The 16,644-nt window shown below is 49.1% G+C and overlaps 3 protein-coding genes and 1 non-coding gene across 6 annotated transcripts; 3 read left to right on the forward strand and 1 right to left on the reverse strand.

The window, feature by feature from the left end:
- The first annotated feature begins 3,000 nt into the window (after positions 1-3,000).
- Positions 3,001-7,790, forward strand: NCU02819 (high mobility group protein). Of its 3 annotated transcripts, none has more exons than XM_011394737.1 (8): positions 3,001-3,479; positions 4,469-4,702; positions 4,929-5,566; positions 5,636-5,669; positions 5,746-5,989; positions 6,059-6,292; positions 6,352-7,182; positions 7,243-7,790. In XM_011394737.1, exons 3-8 carry the CDS (start codon positions 5,418-5,420, stop codon positions 7,500-7,502), a joined length of 1,752 nt encoding a protein of 583 aa, XP_011393039.1. In that variant the 5' UTR covers positions 3,001-3,479; positions 4,469-4,702; positions 4,929-5,417; the 3' UTR covers positions 7,503-7,790. The 3 variants fall into 3 exon arrangements, with proteins under 3 accessions (XP_011393039.1, XP_011393040.1, XP_011393038.1); XM_011394738.1 differs by having other exon boundaries at positions 4,481-4,702; XM_011394736.1 differs by lacking the exon at positions 3,001-3,479 and having other exon boundaries at positions 3,999-4,702.
- Positions 3,284-5,278, forward strand: NCU14047. The gene is made up of 3 exons (XR_897803.1): positions 3,284-3,479; positions 4,481-4,702; positions 4,929-5,278. It is a non-coding gene; the product is annotated as a ncrg92 (non-coding RNA).
- Positions 7,791-11,650: 3,860 nt separating the features above from the next.
- On the forward strand, positions 11,651-12,431 carry NCU02818 (hypothetical protein; the record flags this gene model as incomplete). The annotated part of the gene is made up of 1 exon (XM_959381.2): positions 11,651-12,431. One exon carries the CDS (start codon positions 11,651-11,653, stop codon positions 12,281-12,283), a length of 633 nt encoding a protein of 210 aa, XP_964474.2. The 3' UTR covers positions 12,284-12,431.
- Positions 12,432-12,874: 443 nt separating this feature from the next.
- On the reverse strand, positions 12,875-13,704 carry NCU02817 (hypothetical protein; the record flags this gene model as incomplete). Its single annotated transcript, XM_959380.2, has 1 exon — positions 12,875-13,704. The coding sequence occupies exon 1, from the start codon at positions 13,475-13,477 to the stop codon at positions 12,875-12,877; it is 603 nt and encodes a 200-aa protein (XP_964473.2). The 5' UTR covers positions 13,478-13,704.
- Between the last annotated feature and the right edge of the window lie 2,940 nt (positions 13,705-16,644).

Consider the following 16,644-nt stretch of genomic DNA (forward strand, 5'->3'; position numbering starts at 1 on the left):
CTACCGGTACCTGCTGGCTGACTGGCTCGCGTGCTGCACAGGGCAGAAGTAGGGCATCGATCGATTGTGAATGAATGAAGTGAGGAATTGAGAGACTTTTATTAGAAACAGGCATATGTGCCATGTCTGACGACATGCATTGTAACTGCAGACTTGATAAATGTGTGGACGTGAAAAGAGAAAGGGGAGAGGAAGAAGAGATCGCGAACTTTTTGACACGGCCAAAGCCCGTATTGCCTGTCCATGCCATGCGGCTTAACACAGTGAAGGTTCGTTGTTGCAACTGAGAAGGTGACAATGTCAGCTGCAACCACAGGACAGCCGGGAACCGCGTTGGCAGGATGCTAAATTCGGCTTCCAAGACCACTGAAGAACAATGGCACCTTCCAAGCGAACAACTACCTCCAGGTACTACCTCTAGGTATCTTGCACTTTTTAACAGTCCAGTCCCGGTCACGGGGAATTCCCGCGATGCCGCTTCGCCCGTGCAGGCTGCGGAATTTCAGGCCACTTTGGGGGAAAGAGGTGGATAGGGGCGCCTTGATTGGCTGGCCGGCCCGTCAAAACCATCATAATCGTACGACCGTTTTCCATGTGTACTGCGGTACCTCCTATGCTGTTCGATAACGATCGAGATCCTTTCTGCCATTCTTTGCCCTCTTGGGTTTCCCACTCTCGTGCCACTCCGCCCATCACAAGCTTCAGACTTGGACTTGTTGGGCTTTGCGCATCTTGAATCCTCTTGTGGAATGTTTCATTCCAAGCTTTGGAACGGGGAGTGATGGCATTCGCGCCCTGGAAGGACTCAATCTCATAGGTGAACGGTGAAAAGCCGGAGGTTTTTTGTTCAAATGGGACTCGGGCTTGAGCGTTAGGGCAGTCCTCTGACCGACAGGGACCTTCTTGGCTCTTCAAGCTCCGACAGGGATACTGAACTCGGTGGCTCCCGTACATACTTCGATGGCCCTCGATGAAAGCTTCTTTCTGCCCTGACACCCACAAGTCACCGCCCATCGATCGCCCTGGCTGCCCACTGCAGCCTACCTACATACACGTAAAGTTTGAGCTGAGGTCGCTACCACAGTCCGAACACGTTTGTAGCACCGTCAAACCCGTTACCTAACATCGATATCGCACTATGTTCGGGTGAAATCCGGGCGGGCGTGTGTCCGACTCCCCTCCATCTGTTCCAAATACTTAGCCCCATGGCGGCTGAGCCAGTCACAGGACATGGTGTACGGGAATCTCGGCATTTCCATGGCTTGTAAAAGGCCGATATTGGACAATTGCCCATCCAGAAACCAAGCCCAGATGGAAGAATCGTGATCGGAATTCCAAGCTTCAGGATCACGATGTCTCCTTTACCAGGGGCAGTTACCATCACTTTGACGCCCCTCGTACCAACTACTGTACTCACATCTCTCCCAGTTCGGCAGCGACATGCTTGATGACGAAACCACGGATGGTGATCGAGATATCCGACGGTTACATATGTCGACGGACCATCCTGGAACAAAGCTACACACAACACTATTAACTACACTAGAGAGACTAGCAACATGGAATCATCATGAAATTCCACATCTAAAAGTGCATCCTAGCCGATGAAGTCAAATTGGAGGAAACCAACCGGGGCAGCAAATACGGACTTGTTTGCGATTTATGGTAGAATACACGCGCACCTGAGAATTGAATTGGACATCTGTGGAACGCTGTCCGTCTCCGGTCTGACCTACTGTAGTCTACATTGCTGACCTTCAGACACGCCGCTCACCGTCATTTTCTTTGTGTGATTTGATGATGAATAGCTTGACTCCTATGTAGTGACGTATCTGATACGGCTACAGCCTCGTGATTTTGGTTGTCCTGCACTTGCCCTAACGGAGACGCCCTTGACGCCGTCACTGCAGTGATAACAACTGGCAGCTGGAACTCCCCGACTCGAATCCGGTCACGACCCGCATGCCGAGGCGTAGGTGCATGTTTAGCAAGCTGAACTGCAAGCACTAAAAAATGAGCCCCATCAGGGGGTTGGTGAGGGGAGGTTAGACGGTTGTGGGGGAGGTTGCAGTCTTTTGGAGTTTCGGCTCCGTTACAGGCGCGCGCGCACTGACGTCCAATAGTGCGTATGCACCTACCAAGCAATTCCCTTTGCAGCTACCTCTACATATCCTGACGTCCAACGGGTACATACCTACCTACTCGGTACCTACCTACCTACCTACAACGCTCTGTGCCAGGTTCAGGCAACGGGGCTGAGAAGCATCCCGACGGCTGCCCTGGATCGACATTTGCAAATTCGATAATAATCTCGAGATGCAATTTTCTCGCATACGACTGACTGCACTGAAGCAATAGCACCTCCAAATAGGTGGAAATCACGAGAGATCGAGAGAAAGAACCCGCCGGGTCCTCCCCCCTCCCTCCCTCTTCCCTCCCCCCCTCTTCTCCTTCGTAACTCGAAAAGGGAAAGAATCCAGACCCGCCATGCCGAGTTGAGCAACCGTGAGCGAGGAAAGCGGAGCCGCCACGAGTTCCAAAAGAGTCGTCGATTCTTCTGGAGAGAGTTTAGTGCCTGTCTCACGGTTGACCCAAGTACCGTGTACACTACATTTTTCACCTGTCTCTTGCTCCAAATGCCATCCCGGGTAGGCAAGCAAGGTCTTCAATTTCTCTTGCTGTCCATTACGATATGTACCTACTTTGTCGGTGCTGTAGTAGTGTACGCGAGGCTCGCAACGGGAGGTACCTGTCACGAGTGCCCAGGAGTCGATTTGGAGTTGCCCGGCTGGAGCTCCATTTTCGGCTTGGTGCCCACGATGAGACCAGGAAGAGGTCCTCTTGTAATTGTACACTAACTGTAGACGACTCGGCCACTGTCCATGGGCAACCCAGAGCCCACATGTTTTGTACCAGGTACCGCGTACCATGTCGACGAACGGGCTCTTTCCAGTTCACTTCTTACAAAATCCCACTCTTTCCCTTTTTCCCCTGCCTGCCTGGCCGCCCACCTACCACCTTGCCCTGCTCCTGCCGCACCACCGCTACGCCCTGGCATCTGCATCTACCTGGCGTCAAGCTGGAGAGTCTCGAACACTCTGTTCATGCACTCCAACCCTCTCGGTACTTGACTTTGCCCATTTGTCCCTTCCTTGTCGCCCTTGTCTCTGCAACTTGGACTTGCCAATTAAGATTCCCGTCAATCAATATCCGTCTTTTTCTTCATTTCGAGGTCTGCTCCTCCTTCCCCATCTTGAAGCTCCGACGTACCTCGTCAGCAGTCACACTCGACCACTTTAACCTGCAGCACATCACTTTGCTGTTACCACCTCGCATCGAGATATCAACCACCATCGAACCTTGCGACCACCACTTCTTGGGAAATCCGGATCGCCATCCACGGTTTCGGTCACGGTTACCCAGAAGCGAGACGGAGATCAAAGACATCTCACAACGTCAACTGAACTCAAGACCACAAGGTAGGATAGGATGCTGCCACGGCTCCCCTCCCCCCTTCCCCTTTTGCTTTTCCAACCTAAACACCACTCCCCCCTCTCCCTCGCTTCTTTACTGCTGCGGGTTTCACGGAGCCAAGAAACAAACAAATACATGTCCAATTGCGCGTTCGGACTTGGTGGAAATGCACCACGGCATCATCAGCATGTTCCGTCTACATACCACTCTGTCCTGCTCCTGCTCTTTTCCCCTGTGCGTCTACATATTGCAGACGCTTCCGAATGTAACCGCCCTGTACGGCGGCAACCTTTTCCCCTTGACTTGATCCATATTCACCCCAACATGCGCACGGTCTGCTCTTACCGTGACGACAGTCTAGCCAGGAACCCACACACACACACACACACACACACATACACATACACACACATACACTTTGACAGTGGATAGGAACTGCAATGTCTTCGGATACAGTACAGACAAACTCGCCTAGGCTATCAAAAAGCCTTGGTGGCTGAATGTATGGTACATGTATCTCGTGATACCCATTTCCCGTCCACTTGGCATGGGATGTGCACACAGTGTCAAGCAGCAGATCTCTTGCCTCTTTGAAAATTCCCAATGATCCCCAATGTAGTGCATGGGGGCGAGGTTCCGCCGTTGGCTGCTCAGGGGTTTGTTCTGGTTACCCGAACGGAAGACGGGACCCAGGCGGCTCTGGGGAAAAAGAAGTCGGAGGCACTTCATCTCAAACCCCCCAAGAGCACTTCACCACCATCCTTTGATGTGCATTGAGGGTGGCATCGCGCCGCCCGAACTTTGCAAGCCTGGGAAAAAGTCTGGCTTGCGAGAGAGAAGAGTCTAGGAGTTTGTGCGGTTGTGGTCGAGGCTGGCGTGCTGCTCTCACTCACAACTAAAATTTCGAGAGAGCTTGACAAAGTTCAAAGTTGACTTGATTCAGTCCACTCGCCGTTTACACTGATTTGCCGCTGACGTGGATCCATGCTGATAGATCTCTCTTTAGACAGCTGGAAGCTCCATCTTCTTCAAAAAACCCCTCCCAAGCGAAATCCCCCTTGTCAGCACTTGTGGGCCAAATTTCTGTCTTTAAAGTCCTGAGCTTCACCGTCCACTCACTCCTCTACCGGCGACGCAAGAAGCCTTGAAAAGAGCTGGAATAATCTCAATTCCACCTTTTGCTCATCGCCTGTGGCTGCCCCGCTAGGTACCTAGGCCACTGGTACAAGTATGTACCTCCCAATACCCTCTCGCCCGGTAGCTGTATCAGAGCCGAACCCATGCCCGTGCCGATGTCGTACCACGCGAAGACTTCCTTACCTGTCTTCTGTGCTGGGGTTGTCATCGAGATCTCTGCCCTCACCCCACCAGCCCAATGGGTCATGGCTCCATGAACTCCCGTCATCATCTGGATCGCGTCTGGACTTTACCATTGACCGAGACTCTTGTTACAGATATACCTACCATTTTCAGCACCTTGCTTGCAGTCTCTCAGCGCACTTTGTCTTTCTTCATGATCAGAGAACTGTGACACTCTGCCCAATATACCAAGTCGAATTACCTCCAACCATCCAAGGAAGCCATCATCACCACCATTAATTATTCTTCTTCTCCCTCCCGGAAGCTTCATCAACAGCCCGATCTGCTTCTATCCTTCACGGCCTTGGCTGCGGTTTCTCTTCTTCGCTTTGATTCAACAGCTCACGCCATACCCACCACAGCAATTTATCCACACGAACTCGGCACGGCGGCAGAAACCAGATCTCTTGTCGCTCGGCCACCTGACGACGACTTTATATCCGATCTTTCAAATTCATCCATGCACCTGGGCAATAGTTGGTTTTGTGGCAATCAGGCATCCATACCATCAACCGCTTTTGGAAAAAGCTCCTGTTGAGCTTCGGTGCAGGGATCTTCTAGGAACTTCGACTTGTCGGTGCACCATGCAGCACAAATCACACCAATTGGACTCAATGGCGCAACAATTAACAGTCATCTTTGGGGAGTTGGGGATCAGTCAGTATCTCGATGCGTTCGTTGAGCAGGGTTTCGACACATGGGAGACTATTCTCGATATCACGGAATCTGACCTGTAAGCATCTTGTTTGGGACTTCCACGGGCAGGATGCTGGATGTTTGACTAACACAGCTGGTCCATCAGCGATGTCCTAGGCGTGAAATTAGGTCATAGACGGGTAAGCAATCATCTTACTGCCACGTACTACAAGATCTGTGGTACAATATGTCACAACTGCTAACACGGACCAACAGAAACTCCAGAGGAGGATAGCAAATTACCGAGGGCTTGCGCCAGAAGCTTCATTGGCTCCCTTGGCACAGCCCAGCATAGAAGATTTCAGGCCAACAGAGGTTGTACCTCGTGCTGAGCCACCAAAGATGGAGCTACGAGAACCTGGGACTGTTATTGTTACCAAGAGGAAGTATCGTAGACACCCAAAGGCGGACGAAAATGCGCCGGAAAGGCCTCCATCAGCCTATGTGCTTTTTTCCAACAGTAAGTCACCCAATTGGAAAGCGCCTGTCCCGCGTCAGGAAGGCAACTAACCCGTTTACCCCTTTCAAGAGATGCGCGAGGACCTCAAGGGCCGTAATCTCTCATTCACCGAGATTGCCAAGTTAGTTGGCGAGAACTGGCAAAATTTGACGCCGGCTGAGAAGGAGCCTTACGAATCCAAAGCGCAGGCTTACAAGGAAAAGTATCACGCCGAACTTGCCGAGTACAAGAAGACGCCCCAATACCAAAAGTACATGCAGTACTTGGCGGACTTTAAGGCGAAGCATTCTCTACCATCTCAAGGTACGTATGATCCGACCTTGCTATTCCACTGGGTCAGCCAGAGTCTAAACATGCCACAGACAACGATTCGTCGAAGCGAGTGAAGCTCTCGGAATCTGGCGGTCCTAGTAGCGCTGCTGCCACGCCCACCAGGACATGTCGGAGTCACAGTGGCGGCAGTGACAGTATTCACGGAAGCGAACCACCGCCATCCAGGGAACAGAGGATAAGCTCTATTGTTTCCACCACGGATTCTCATCAATCGGCGGCACTGAGCCCAGGGTCGTACCAAGACGACTGCATGCAATCGCCACGTACGATCCACGCGGATCGACGGTCTTCGGAACAACGATCACCCACGGCTTTCAACACCAATGCCAGGAATTACCCATTACCCAGTCGAACAGAGACTACCCGACCGGATGAACATCGTCAGGAACAACCGTCAAGCACACCTCAGTCTCAACAAAACCTACCATCCTTCTCCGATGTTTTTGATAGCCACAGATTTCTGCCCAGCGGGTCACAACAGACAAACGATACAAGCAGCTATTTCCCAAGAGGGAGTCTCACCAATAGCCCTGGTCCCCCACCTGGCCTGGTTGGCGGTGATCGGAGATATCCGCCTACGTTGAAGAAGGAGCAGTCCTCGGCGGGTAGCATATCCTCGGCCTCCACGGCCTCGTCCTTTGGCTATCCAAGGACCCCTACTGACGGTCCATTGCCGATACAGGCTTTGCTCTCGTCCAGCTCCGCCCACTCCTATGAGGCAGGCCAACCGCACCATTCGTACCCGACGGGTCCCTTGCCTGTGCATCAAAAGCAGCCGCAACATCAGCAGCAGCCACAGCAGCAGACATCCATGTCTGCTGGACAGCCGCCGGTGCTTGCTAACCTGGCCATGACAAATGGTATGCTTTGGAGAAAGTCACCTTCAGTATCTAGAGAAGCCGCTGACGAAGCCCTCGTAGGCTACCATAGGGCTCTATCACTCGCACACGTGCCTCCTGCTGTAGCGAAGACTGCTACTCCCACTTCCCATTCTATTAGTGCTGTGTATGGAATCCCGCCACGACCACCACCCCAGCAGATGGGCTCTGGTCTGGCACAGCAACAGCAACAACAATATCAACAACAATACGACAGGAAACCAGAGGGAGGGAACCCCAATCTCGATGGAATGAGTGCCTTGTTGAAGGCTGGCGAGATTGTTGATCGGCGGACGCATTGAAAGGGTTACGTAAGGGGGAAAGGAAGGGACAGGGAACAGGGGACAATTGGATTGGGGAAGGGAAAGGGAAGCATCTGGAAGCCGGGTTGGTTAAAGCGGCTAGACAAAAAAAAAGACAACAACAGCAACATATAATACGCCATTAAGGCTGACTAGCTGACGGACGGCCGTCAGTCATTTTGAATATCATGATATGGGCTATTGGTTCGGGGCTCGGAGTTTTCAGCATGCATATTCCGCATTTTTAGCATCAATAGTACTATTACTGGATATAAAAAACTGGCTGTATACTGAATGCGATGTACTTGCTGCACTGTAAGGTACACTGTACGCCCTTCGTCAACATGCAAGTCAAGAATTCATCTGAAGTCTTTACCTGATTGGATGATGTATTCGCAATGCTTTGTTACATACACAAATTTCTTCGTTTACGATTTGTAATAAACTGTATGGCATGGTTACCTCCAGATCACGTAAATACGTGTTGGTCGAGTGTAAGAAAACGAACCATTTCCGAGACACCGCGAGTGTGAAAGAATGGATGAATCGATACCTCCCTCGCTCGCCTTTTCAGGACTTCTTGAATCAATCGCCTTCCGCCCTCCATTTTCTGACTTCATAATGGAGATGAACTTAACTGCAGTGGGTGATCCAGTCCCCAAAGAGTATCATGTAAAAGGGTAGGTACTCAAGTCAATAAACACGTACATTTAAGCTCAAGCTCCTAGATGATGTTTTTGTCGAATTCTTTGTTCACATGCATAAAAATGAGAGTCTGTATGATACGTTTCCTCACTGAAGTAAAGTACCTTATGGTTATATCACAGCAGTCTTCATGGAGACAACAGCTTAATCATCACTGCAGGGGCAGGCAGGCAGGAAAAGGAAGGAAGGAAAGAAGGAAGGACCAGCCAAGATCTTGCTTCTCTTCCTTCTTCTTCTTTGTTCATTTTCGGAAGCAGAACCTGAGTAGTGAGTAATTCTGCAATTGAAATGAAATAAAACAAAATACTCGTCAGGTCTGCAAAATCGACCAATATGACTAGTGGGCGAGCTACCTGACGAGTATGGGAAAAAGATAGCGACCAGTTCCAGAGCGACCAGTTCCAGAAAGAAGAAGTGACTGAACGGACGGACACATGGATGGACGGACACATGGATGCATGGATGCATGGATGGATGGTAGTCTGTGGTGTGTGTGATTTGAGCTGCTGCTGCCTAGGGCGCCTACCTAATGAGAGAAAAAAGAAAAAAAAAAACAAGAAAAAAAACAGCCGAACTGAGACATTCTGGAAACTTGGTTTGGATTATCATTACCCAAAGAGGTAAAGAAGTACATACGAAGAGAAAAGCGAGAAAAGAGCGAAAGAAGAGCGAGAAGAGAGCGAACGAAGAGGGCTTTAAAAAAAAATATAAAATAAAAAATAAAAAATAAAAAAAAAGTAAAGAGCAAGGACGAGAATCTCATCGTCAAGCAAGAAATCACGGGCAGCAGAAGGGGAAGAAGATGAAGAAGAAGAAGAAAAAGAAGAAGAAGGGGACTCCCAAATAAACAAAATTCGTCGCAAAGGAGCGGCGGAGAGGAAGGAAGAACTTTGCAAGAGCCGTCAGGTGTTCACTTACCTCTACCACCACTTTGTATATATATAGATAGAATGTATATGTGTTGAGGTCGGGTTAGTGTGTAAATGTCAGGCACATGTCAGGCACATGCCGAACTTGTCACTTTGCACGAACGTCTGATGATGTTCATTCACATTGATTCATTAAGTTATGTTCTAGCAAAGTTCAGGTTCGAGTCTAAGTCCAGCCGGCTCGTGTTGACTTTAGGTACCTAGCTTTGTACTTGAGTCCAACTTGGCATGGTCCGTCCCTCTTGCCTTTCTCATGACTGCCTTGGGCAGTGATGGTGAGGCCCAGGAGGTATGTGTTTCTGACTCACATGTAGGTAGTCTTCTAATGTAGTGGCTACTTGGAACGGATGCCGTTAGATACTCACTAATTCTAATTTACTCAAATGCTGATGCTTTGGTTTCTCGGAAAATGTGGATATCACCGATGTCCTTGAAGGTTTGTAGGTACCTAAGCGGAAAACCCTGAGTCACAACAAGCGTTGTCTAACAGACAATCAATGTTTAAAAAACAGTAACTGTTTTCCAGACATTAATTGTCTTCCAAACATTAATTGTCTTCTAAGCCCCTAGAAGTTAAAAGTATAGGGCTTAGTATAGGGTATAACCTTCTATACTTTAGTGGCCTTGATAGTAGCCTTTTAAGGTGAAGGCTAAAGCTGGCATTGGAACTTGAAAGGTCTTCCGGAATAGCCTCAAAAAGTTGGTCACGAACGGGAATCGAACAAAGGTTACGAAGAAGATTGATAAATGAAGAACTACTTCATTAACCGCTTGGCCACTGATCCAATTGGTTATTTCTGGAGAAAAAGGCTAGTTCTTTCCGTTGATAAAGGTCGCGGGGGGGGGGGGGGGGGGGGGAGGCGGAGGAAGGAAGGTAGGACTTTGAGACTTTGAGAAATTCTGAAATTCGGACCCGACCTAGCCCCAAAACCACTGCAGGTCACTGTGTTATAGCGCTTACCCCCTATAAGAAACATGCATTGTTTTTTAAACATTGATTGTGGTTATTGTTCAACAACTACAACGCATGTCTGGAAAGAGATTTTCCCACTACGGTAGTAAAAGGAAGGAAACGAAGCTTGTCTTATTGGAAGAATACCCATTTATACAAAAAGAACGCATCCAACCAGCTCCCAGATCCCCAAAAACAGAGAGGACAAACCCATTCCCCTTGGACACACAAAAGTACAGCAAAAGTCTGAAGAACAATGTATGTATATAAGTATTCGTTCACAACAACTATAAATGTCAATACTACCTACGCAAGTTCGCGAAGCCCGCGATAACTGCCCGTACACACCCCGTGTGCCTTGAGAATGTTCCGAGGTCGTCTGGCTTAAAACTTACCTAGATATCAGTTAACTAGCTTACGACTGACTGTGGTAGACCCAACCAACCGCTACCGCCGCCGCCCGCGTGTGCTTAGGCCTACTTAATGAACTTCATGAACTTGGATGATCAATCTGATTAGCGACTTGGGAGGTTTTCATAGAACGAGTATCTACCTACCTAAGAAATTGCTCAGGGCGGGAACTCGTGATTATAGGTAAGAACTGGTGGTGCAAAGGATGCAAGTCACAACGAAACTGTCCAGAGCTGACGCACTTGGGTCTAAAGATATGAGAGTGACGACGAGGATATGTATGGTACGACGTGGATGGAAGTATAGATAGAGAAGCGGATGGGGATCCGTAATAGTGATAAAGACACCTGCAGTGATGATGATGATGGTATGAAAAAGGAGGGAAACGAGAGTTTAAAAAGAGCTGTGGTAATGGAACAAAGTGCTCATGGTGTTCACGACAACGATAGAAGACACGATAGGTAGTGAAGGGAGTGGATCAAAGAATAAAGCAAGGTCAAGAGTCAGACCTGGTACATCTGTTATTGAGATATACCTACCTCGGAAAGTTATTAGACAAATAGAATACACGCGGTTAACGTAGGTGGGTTTAGAATTAATAGGGTTGTACGTCAAACTATGTCTGTGACAACAGGCCTTGTTGATGACCCCTTTTCCCGGAAGACAAAGTCAACAAACCTTGGCCAAATGAAATGTTCCGCGTCCACACTTCTGATGGACGAGAAAAATTGATCGATTCATAGCAACTTGGTGTCTTTCCAAAAGTCCAGAGACGTCAAGTCACTAGTCTACCAGCCAGCCGCTGCTCATCCACCCGACTCGCCAACAGCGTTCTCTTCAGTCTTTTAGAAAACTCGGAGATTGGTGACCCACGAAATGTCAACGTTGATGACGCAGCGCAAACGGACAGACTGGGTCCAGCAACACTCTAATCCGCGTCAGATCCAGTGGACGTCGTCTTCCGTGATGTATCGCTGGCAAGGGGGGATGGATTCGGAAGGGTGGTTAAAAGAGGAGTGTCCCCGGTGCTATATGGCGGGGGTGCATTTGACGAGTCTTCATCAGCATCGTCGTCTACACCTCCCATCTAGGTACCCAACCTACCCGACCTACCTACCTGAACCGCCGCATCCACACAACAGATATAAAGAATGTGCGTAAAGGACTACCCCATCTACGCCTGCGGAAAAGAACTATTTCCCGGGCCCGCTCCAAATCGAGAGTACCCCTGCGGCAAAAACTGCAAGAGTTGGGAGGTCGGTCGGTACCAGTCTGAGCAGTATTGCATGAGTGCGCGCTGTGACGTTTGTATTCAGAGAATACAGCCCAAGACGGCGAAGTGGACGGATCCGCAGCACTCCCGGTATTATGATTCGTATGGGACTGTTCCTCCTGTGAGTGGTGGTGGTGGTGGTGGTGGACAGATTGATCCGGGGTATGGTGATCCGTCGGGATATGGAGGTTATGGTGGTGGTGGCTACGGTGGTGGCGATCCGTCGGGCTATGGAGGTTATGGTGGTGGTGGTGGACAAGTTGATCCGGGATACGGAGGCGGTGGTTACGGTGGAGGAGATCCCTCGGGTTATGGTGGTTACGGAGGTAGTGATCCTTCGGGCTCAGGATATGGCGGCGGTGGTAGCGTCCCTCCGAACCCAATGCCGCGTCCAAACCCCAATCCATTCGCTGGCGACAACCCGCCGCCGCTACCTTCGTGGCTGAGAGATGACGAGGAGAAGAATGGAAGTAAGAAGAGTAAGGGGAAGAGTCATCGGAAGCATAGGTGAGGTTGGTATGGGCAAGGGACATAGGGGGAGAGAAAGTTGAGGAGTGAAAGAAGGGCAAAGGGGAGAAAAGAATGAGTGAGTGAAAGATACTTGGGTGATGAACTGGAGGTGAAAGGAAAATGAAGGGATTCGGAGAAGAGAAATATGGCAGATTATGGGAAGGGAATGTATAAAAAGAAGGAAACAGAATGAAGAGTAGAAGGAAAGCATGGAAGATGAAGGGAATAAAGATGAGTGGCTACTAGATACCCAAATGTCAGGACATGCCGCCCACACAGAGTTGACGTTGCTCAACTTGGTACCAATATCAAGTCTCTCTCCTCTCTTCATGCATGCATCAACGACACAGAGTCCACATGCACATGTGCAGATGCATTTGCATTTGCAGCACACGTGCTCACGTTACCACGAAAAAGAATGTAAGAACAGCGTTGCAATCGTCCTGCTTATACTTGGGTAACTTCATTACCACACATAACCAAACTCAGACGCACTTTCCGCTTTTCCCTTTCTCCCTTATCTGGACAGACTCCAAGCTAAGCGTCACAACCAGTCACCTTCATTAGACTTCCTACTCACCTTGTCGACAACCTACCGACGATATCTCACCACAATCGTCGGAGGCGGACACCCTTGACTGCCGCCGCCATACGGTGGGAAAGGTGGAAAGAAGGGTTGACCCAAGAACGGGGCTGGAGGTGCTGACATAGGACGCAACACCGGGTTGTTGTTATATCCTTGGTAAAAGCCGCTGCCAGCGTTATGATACGGTTGAAGAGAGGGTGCTGCAGGCAACGGCGCCGGATTGTATCCACCATGCACCGGACAAGACACGGACGACGGCCCCGACGGGGGCATCGGAGAAAAGCCGGCATATCCACCGCCGTATCCACCGCCATACCCACCATACGAGGTAGTATCACCACCACCACCACCGGCACCACCACCGCTATAGTTATTACCAGTATGAGCACCATAATTCCACTTCCAATCAGCAATTTTCACTTGGCCCTTGTCCAACATGTTCCGTATTGCTGTTGAGCAGCGAACATTACCGCAGTCTGTTGGGAGCTGATAGTAGCCGGAACCCCAAGAGTGTTCTGGACAGCTGTTTCCGCAGGACTCGGTGCGGGTGCTCTGGGCGGGGATTTGTTCGTGCCCGCACGAGTAGACGGGCCAAAGCTTACGGCACATTGTGAATATGGGTTAGTTCTGAAGGTGAATTCTGTTGGGGTTGGATTGGGTTGGATGAGGATATGATATTACTGGCGGTGAGGGTCTCAAACACTTCTTTTATGTAGGCATGGGAGATTGTCATGGTTGAAGATGCCTACCTATCCAGCTTTGGACATGATGCATCATCAACCAGAATCAGGTACGTGACATTGGATATTCGCAAGTAAGAAGCGCATGTTCGTTTGTCTTTCCAGTGCATCGGTCAGTGACACACCACTTTGTGGCAAATGTCTGGCTCGGGGGATTCCTAGCAAGGAAGTGATGATGATAGTTGAGTCGAGATCAAAACAAACAGGGAGCTAGAAGTGCCTCCCCAAGACACTCGGCAACTGCATGATATTCTTAGGTGATGCACGCAAACCAGAACTACATCTGTACTCCATGACTATCTGTCGTTTGTGTTCGTCGTTGCTTGCCCGCTTTCTTCACTTCATCTTGCAAGCGGACAGCGACACCCCATTGTCATGTGAACCTTTGGCACTGATCAAATTCTCACGATATATGTATCTACCCACGACTATTCGGCACTTTTTCAAAGCAGAGGTTATAGATACTCTCGGCGTCATTGGCCTAGGTATTACCGATATCGGGTTCCTTTGTACATACAATACATAGGTAAGGTAAGTAGGTATGTAGAGGTAGGCATGTGAGGCTATATTTATGTACATAATCAGTATGATAGTGACCCCCAACCCCTTTACCCTGGCCTGGCCTCGATCGCTCGCTCGCTCCCTCACTCGCTTATCACAAAAAAAAAACAAAAAACTAACTCACCGAGAGTTCACCGTCTCACCGAATGAAACCTACCTCAACCTTCCTTATCTTACCGAGAAACACCCTTTTTTTCTCGTTTTTTCTTTTTTTTTTTTTCTTCCATTTTCTCTCGTTTTTCTTTCCATTCGAGACTTTATCTCCTCGGCCCGACCCTGCCGTGGCTAGATCTAATCTCCGAGCACTGCCTTTACTTCCTTCCTTTCGTATTCCCCCCCCCCATATTTTATGTCGCACATACATGTAGTCCCCGGTTCTTCTTTCACATGGACCCCTCCCCTTCCATCGCTTGCGGTTACGGCGCCAGTGAGAGAGAAGACACGACACTCTCAACTCAACTCGGACGGACCCCGTGTCTCTCGGTGGGGGTACAATGGAGAGGCTATGTATGTACCTCTATCCCATCCATGTACGTGCGTACATACTGCGGTATGTACTATGTAACCTTAACTGTGGCTTGACTTGACTTGGCTTGACGGGGGAATGAATGAATGATTTCCATCGTCGCAATTCGTCTTCCCCCCTCCCCTGCTTGGTACCTAAAACCCACCAAAAAGCGAACCGTAACCCCAACCCCCAGGTAGCATGGGGATGCTTTAGCCTCACTTTTTTTTTTTTTGTGCCTTGCATCGTTCTTTCCCTTACAACTTCACAGTTCAGCTTACCATACTGTGAGGGGGTGTAGTAAGTGAATTTCGTGCGTGAGGCTCGGTTCAGGTTAAGGCTTTCCTTTCCTTTCCAAATGACACCCGTCTTTCGCGAAGTGTCACAATGACGAATGAATGAGTGAGTGCCGCCCAGTAAGAACAGGTATGTAGGTATGTAGCTAGGTAAGTGGTATCGTATATAGAGGGAGGGAGGTATGTACGTAGCAGGAGTGCTGTTGTTACTTTATCTCGGCGTAGTGACCCCCATCTAGATAGGTAGTTACCATGTAGACACAGGAGCTGGCCGCATATCTCGACTACGTTCGTTTCTTAATCAACCTGTAGGGATGGCTAAGAACTTAGGTAGGTATAGTCGCGGAAGCTCCAACTTCAACAAATTCGACCGCTTATACCTAGGGTACCGAACCAGACGCTCTCGGCTCTCCTTGTTGTTGTTGTTGAAAACGATCACGACTTTTAGTGAGCAGACAGTGTGATGATTCCTAAACTTGGGATGTCAACTTCCAACTTCCAACTTACCATGTACGAAACTTGATCTTGACTGTCAATTTATACATTACATAGTGTGTATGACCCTACATTACCTACGTAGGTAGGTAGGTATATAGTCAATTTAGAACCAAAACACATGTACACAACCTCTAGGTTTCCATCCGGCCCGGAATCCCGATAAGTATCCGTATCAGTGTCATACCTACGCAGTACCGAGAGCGAGGAGCCGTCCTCGACAACTAACTTCCGTTCGTTCGTTTGTTCGTATTCGAACCACAAGCCAACAGGACAAAAAAAAAAAAAAAAAAAAAAAAAAAAAAAAAAAAAAAACCTGGGGTTCCCCGGGGGCCCCCCCCCTTCCCCCCTTCCCCTTTTGGGTCCCAAATGCTCCGCCAAAATGGCTTGGCTTGGCAAACCTGAATGGGTTAATAAAAAAGAGACTTGGCGAGTTGGATACCTACTAGTATTCAATCCTATCCTATCCTATCCTATCCTATGTGAGAAGGGTTCGCTTCTCTTTTCTTCTTTCCTTTTTTTGCCCTGTTCTGTTTCTTTGTTTTCCCCTTCCATTCATACCTCCTTGGTAAGGCCTTCCCTTCACAGTTTCGTTGACATGGCGGATTTTCTAACGTCGTCCCGCCGAAAGATCATCATAACGAATTCGTTTCTTGCGCGCGCACTCTCCTCTTTCTTTATAGTACACTACTTACCTACTCCCTCCGTCTTCTAGACCACACTTCTAGTAGCCAGTCCTTGGCGTTAATGATCTTACTTACATATCAGACCACCCACGTTACACAAGATGAGAGTGAGCTTGGCGCACTACACGACACGACACGACACTGTGTGAAAGAAGCATCCCAGCAACCAGTTACTCTTCTTCTTGGTTGTTGCCAAGATGCCCCGAGATTGAAAGCGTTCCTTTTTTCGGTCTTCGTTCATTATGTATGGGTAATGAATGTGGTAATAAGGAGGCCACGTGAGCATTTCCCTCAGTGAATGGTGGTCTGAGATACATTGCTAGCTACATAGGTATCCCAATAGCATCTTGGTTTGTTTCTATCAACAGTTTCTACGTCTAGCGCCTACCTATGTACCAACCCCTATATCCCCCTCTCTTAACTTCTCTACATACCCGCATGCCATGCCATGCCATGCCATGCCATGCTGCGGCTACACGACGAAACGAACTCC

The sequence above is a fragment of the Neurospora crassa genome, linkage group I, assembly GCF_000182925.2.
Source record: "Neurospora crassa OR74A linkage group I, whole genome shotgun sequence".
In the NCBI taxonomy this organism is placed as follows: Eukaryota; Fungi; Ascomycota; class Sordariomycetes; order Sordariales; family Sordariaceae; genus Neurospora; species Neurospora crassa.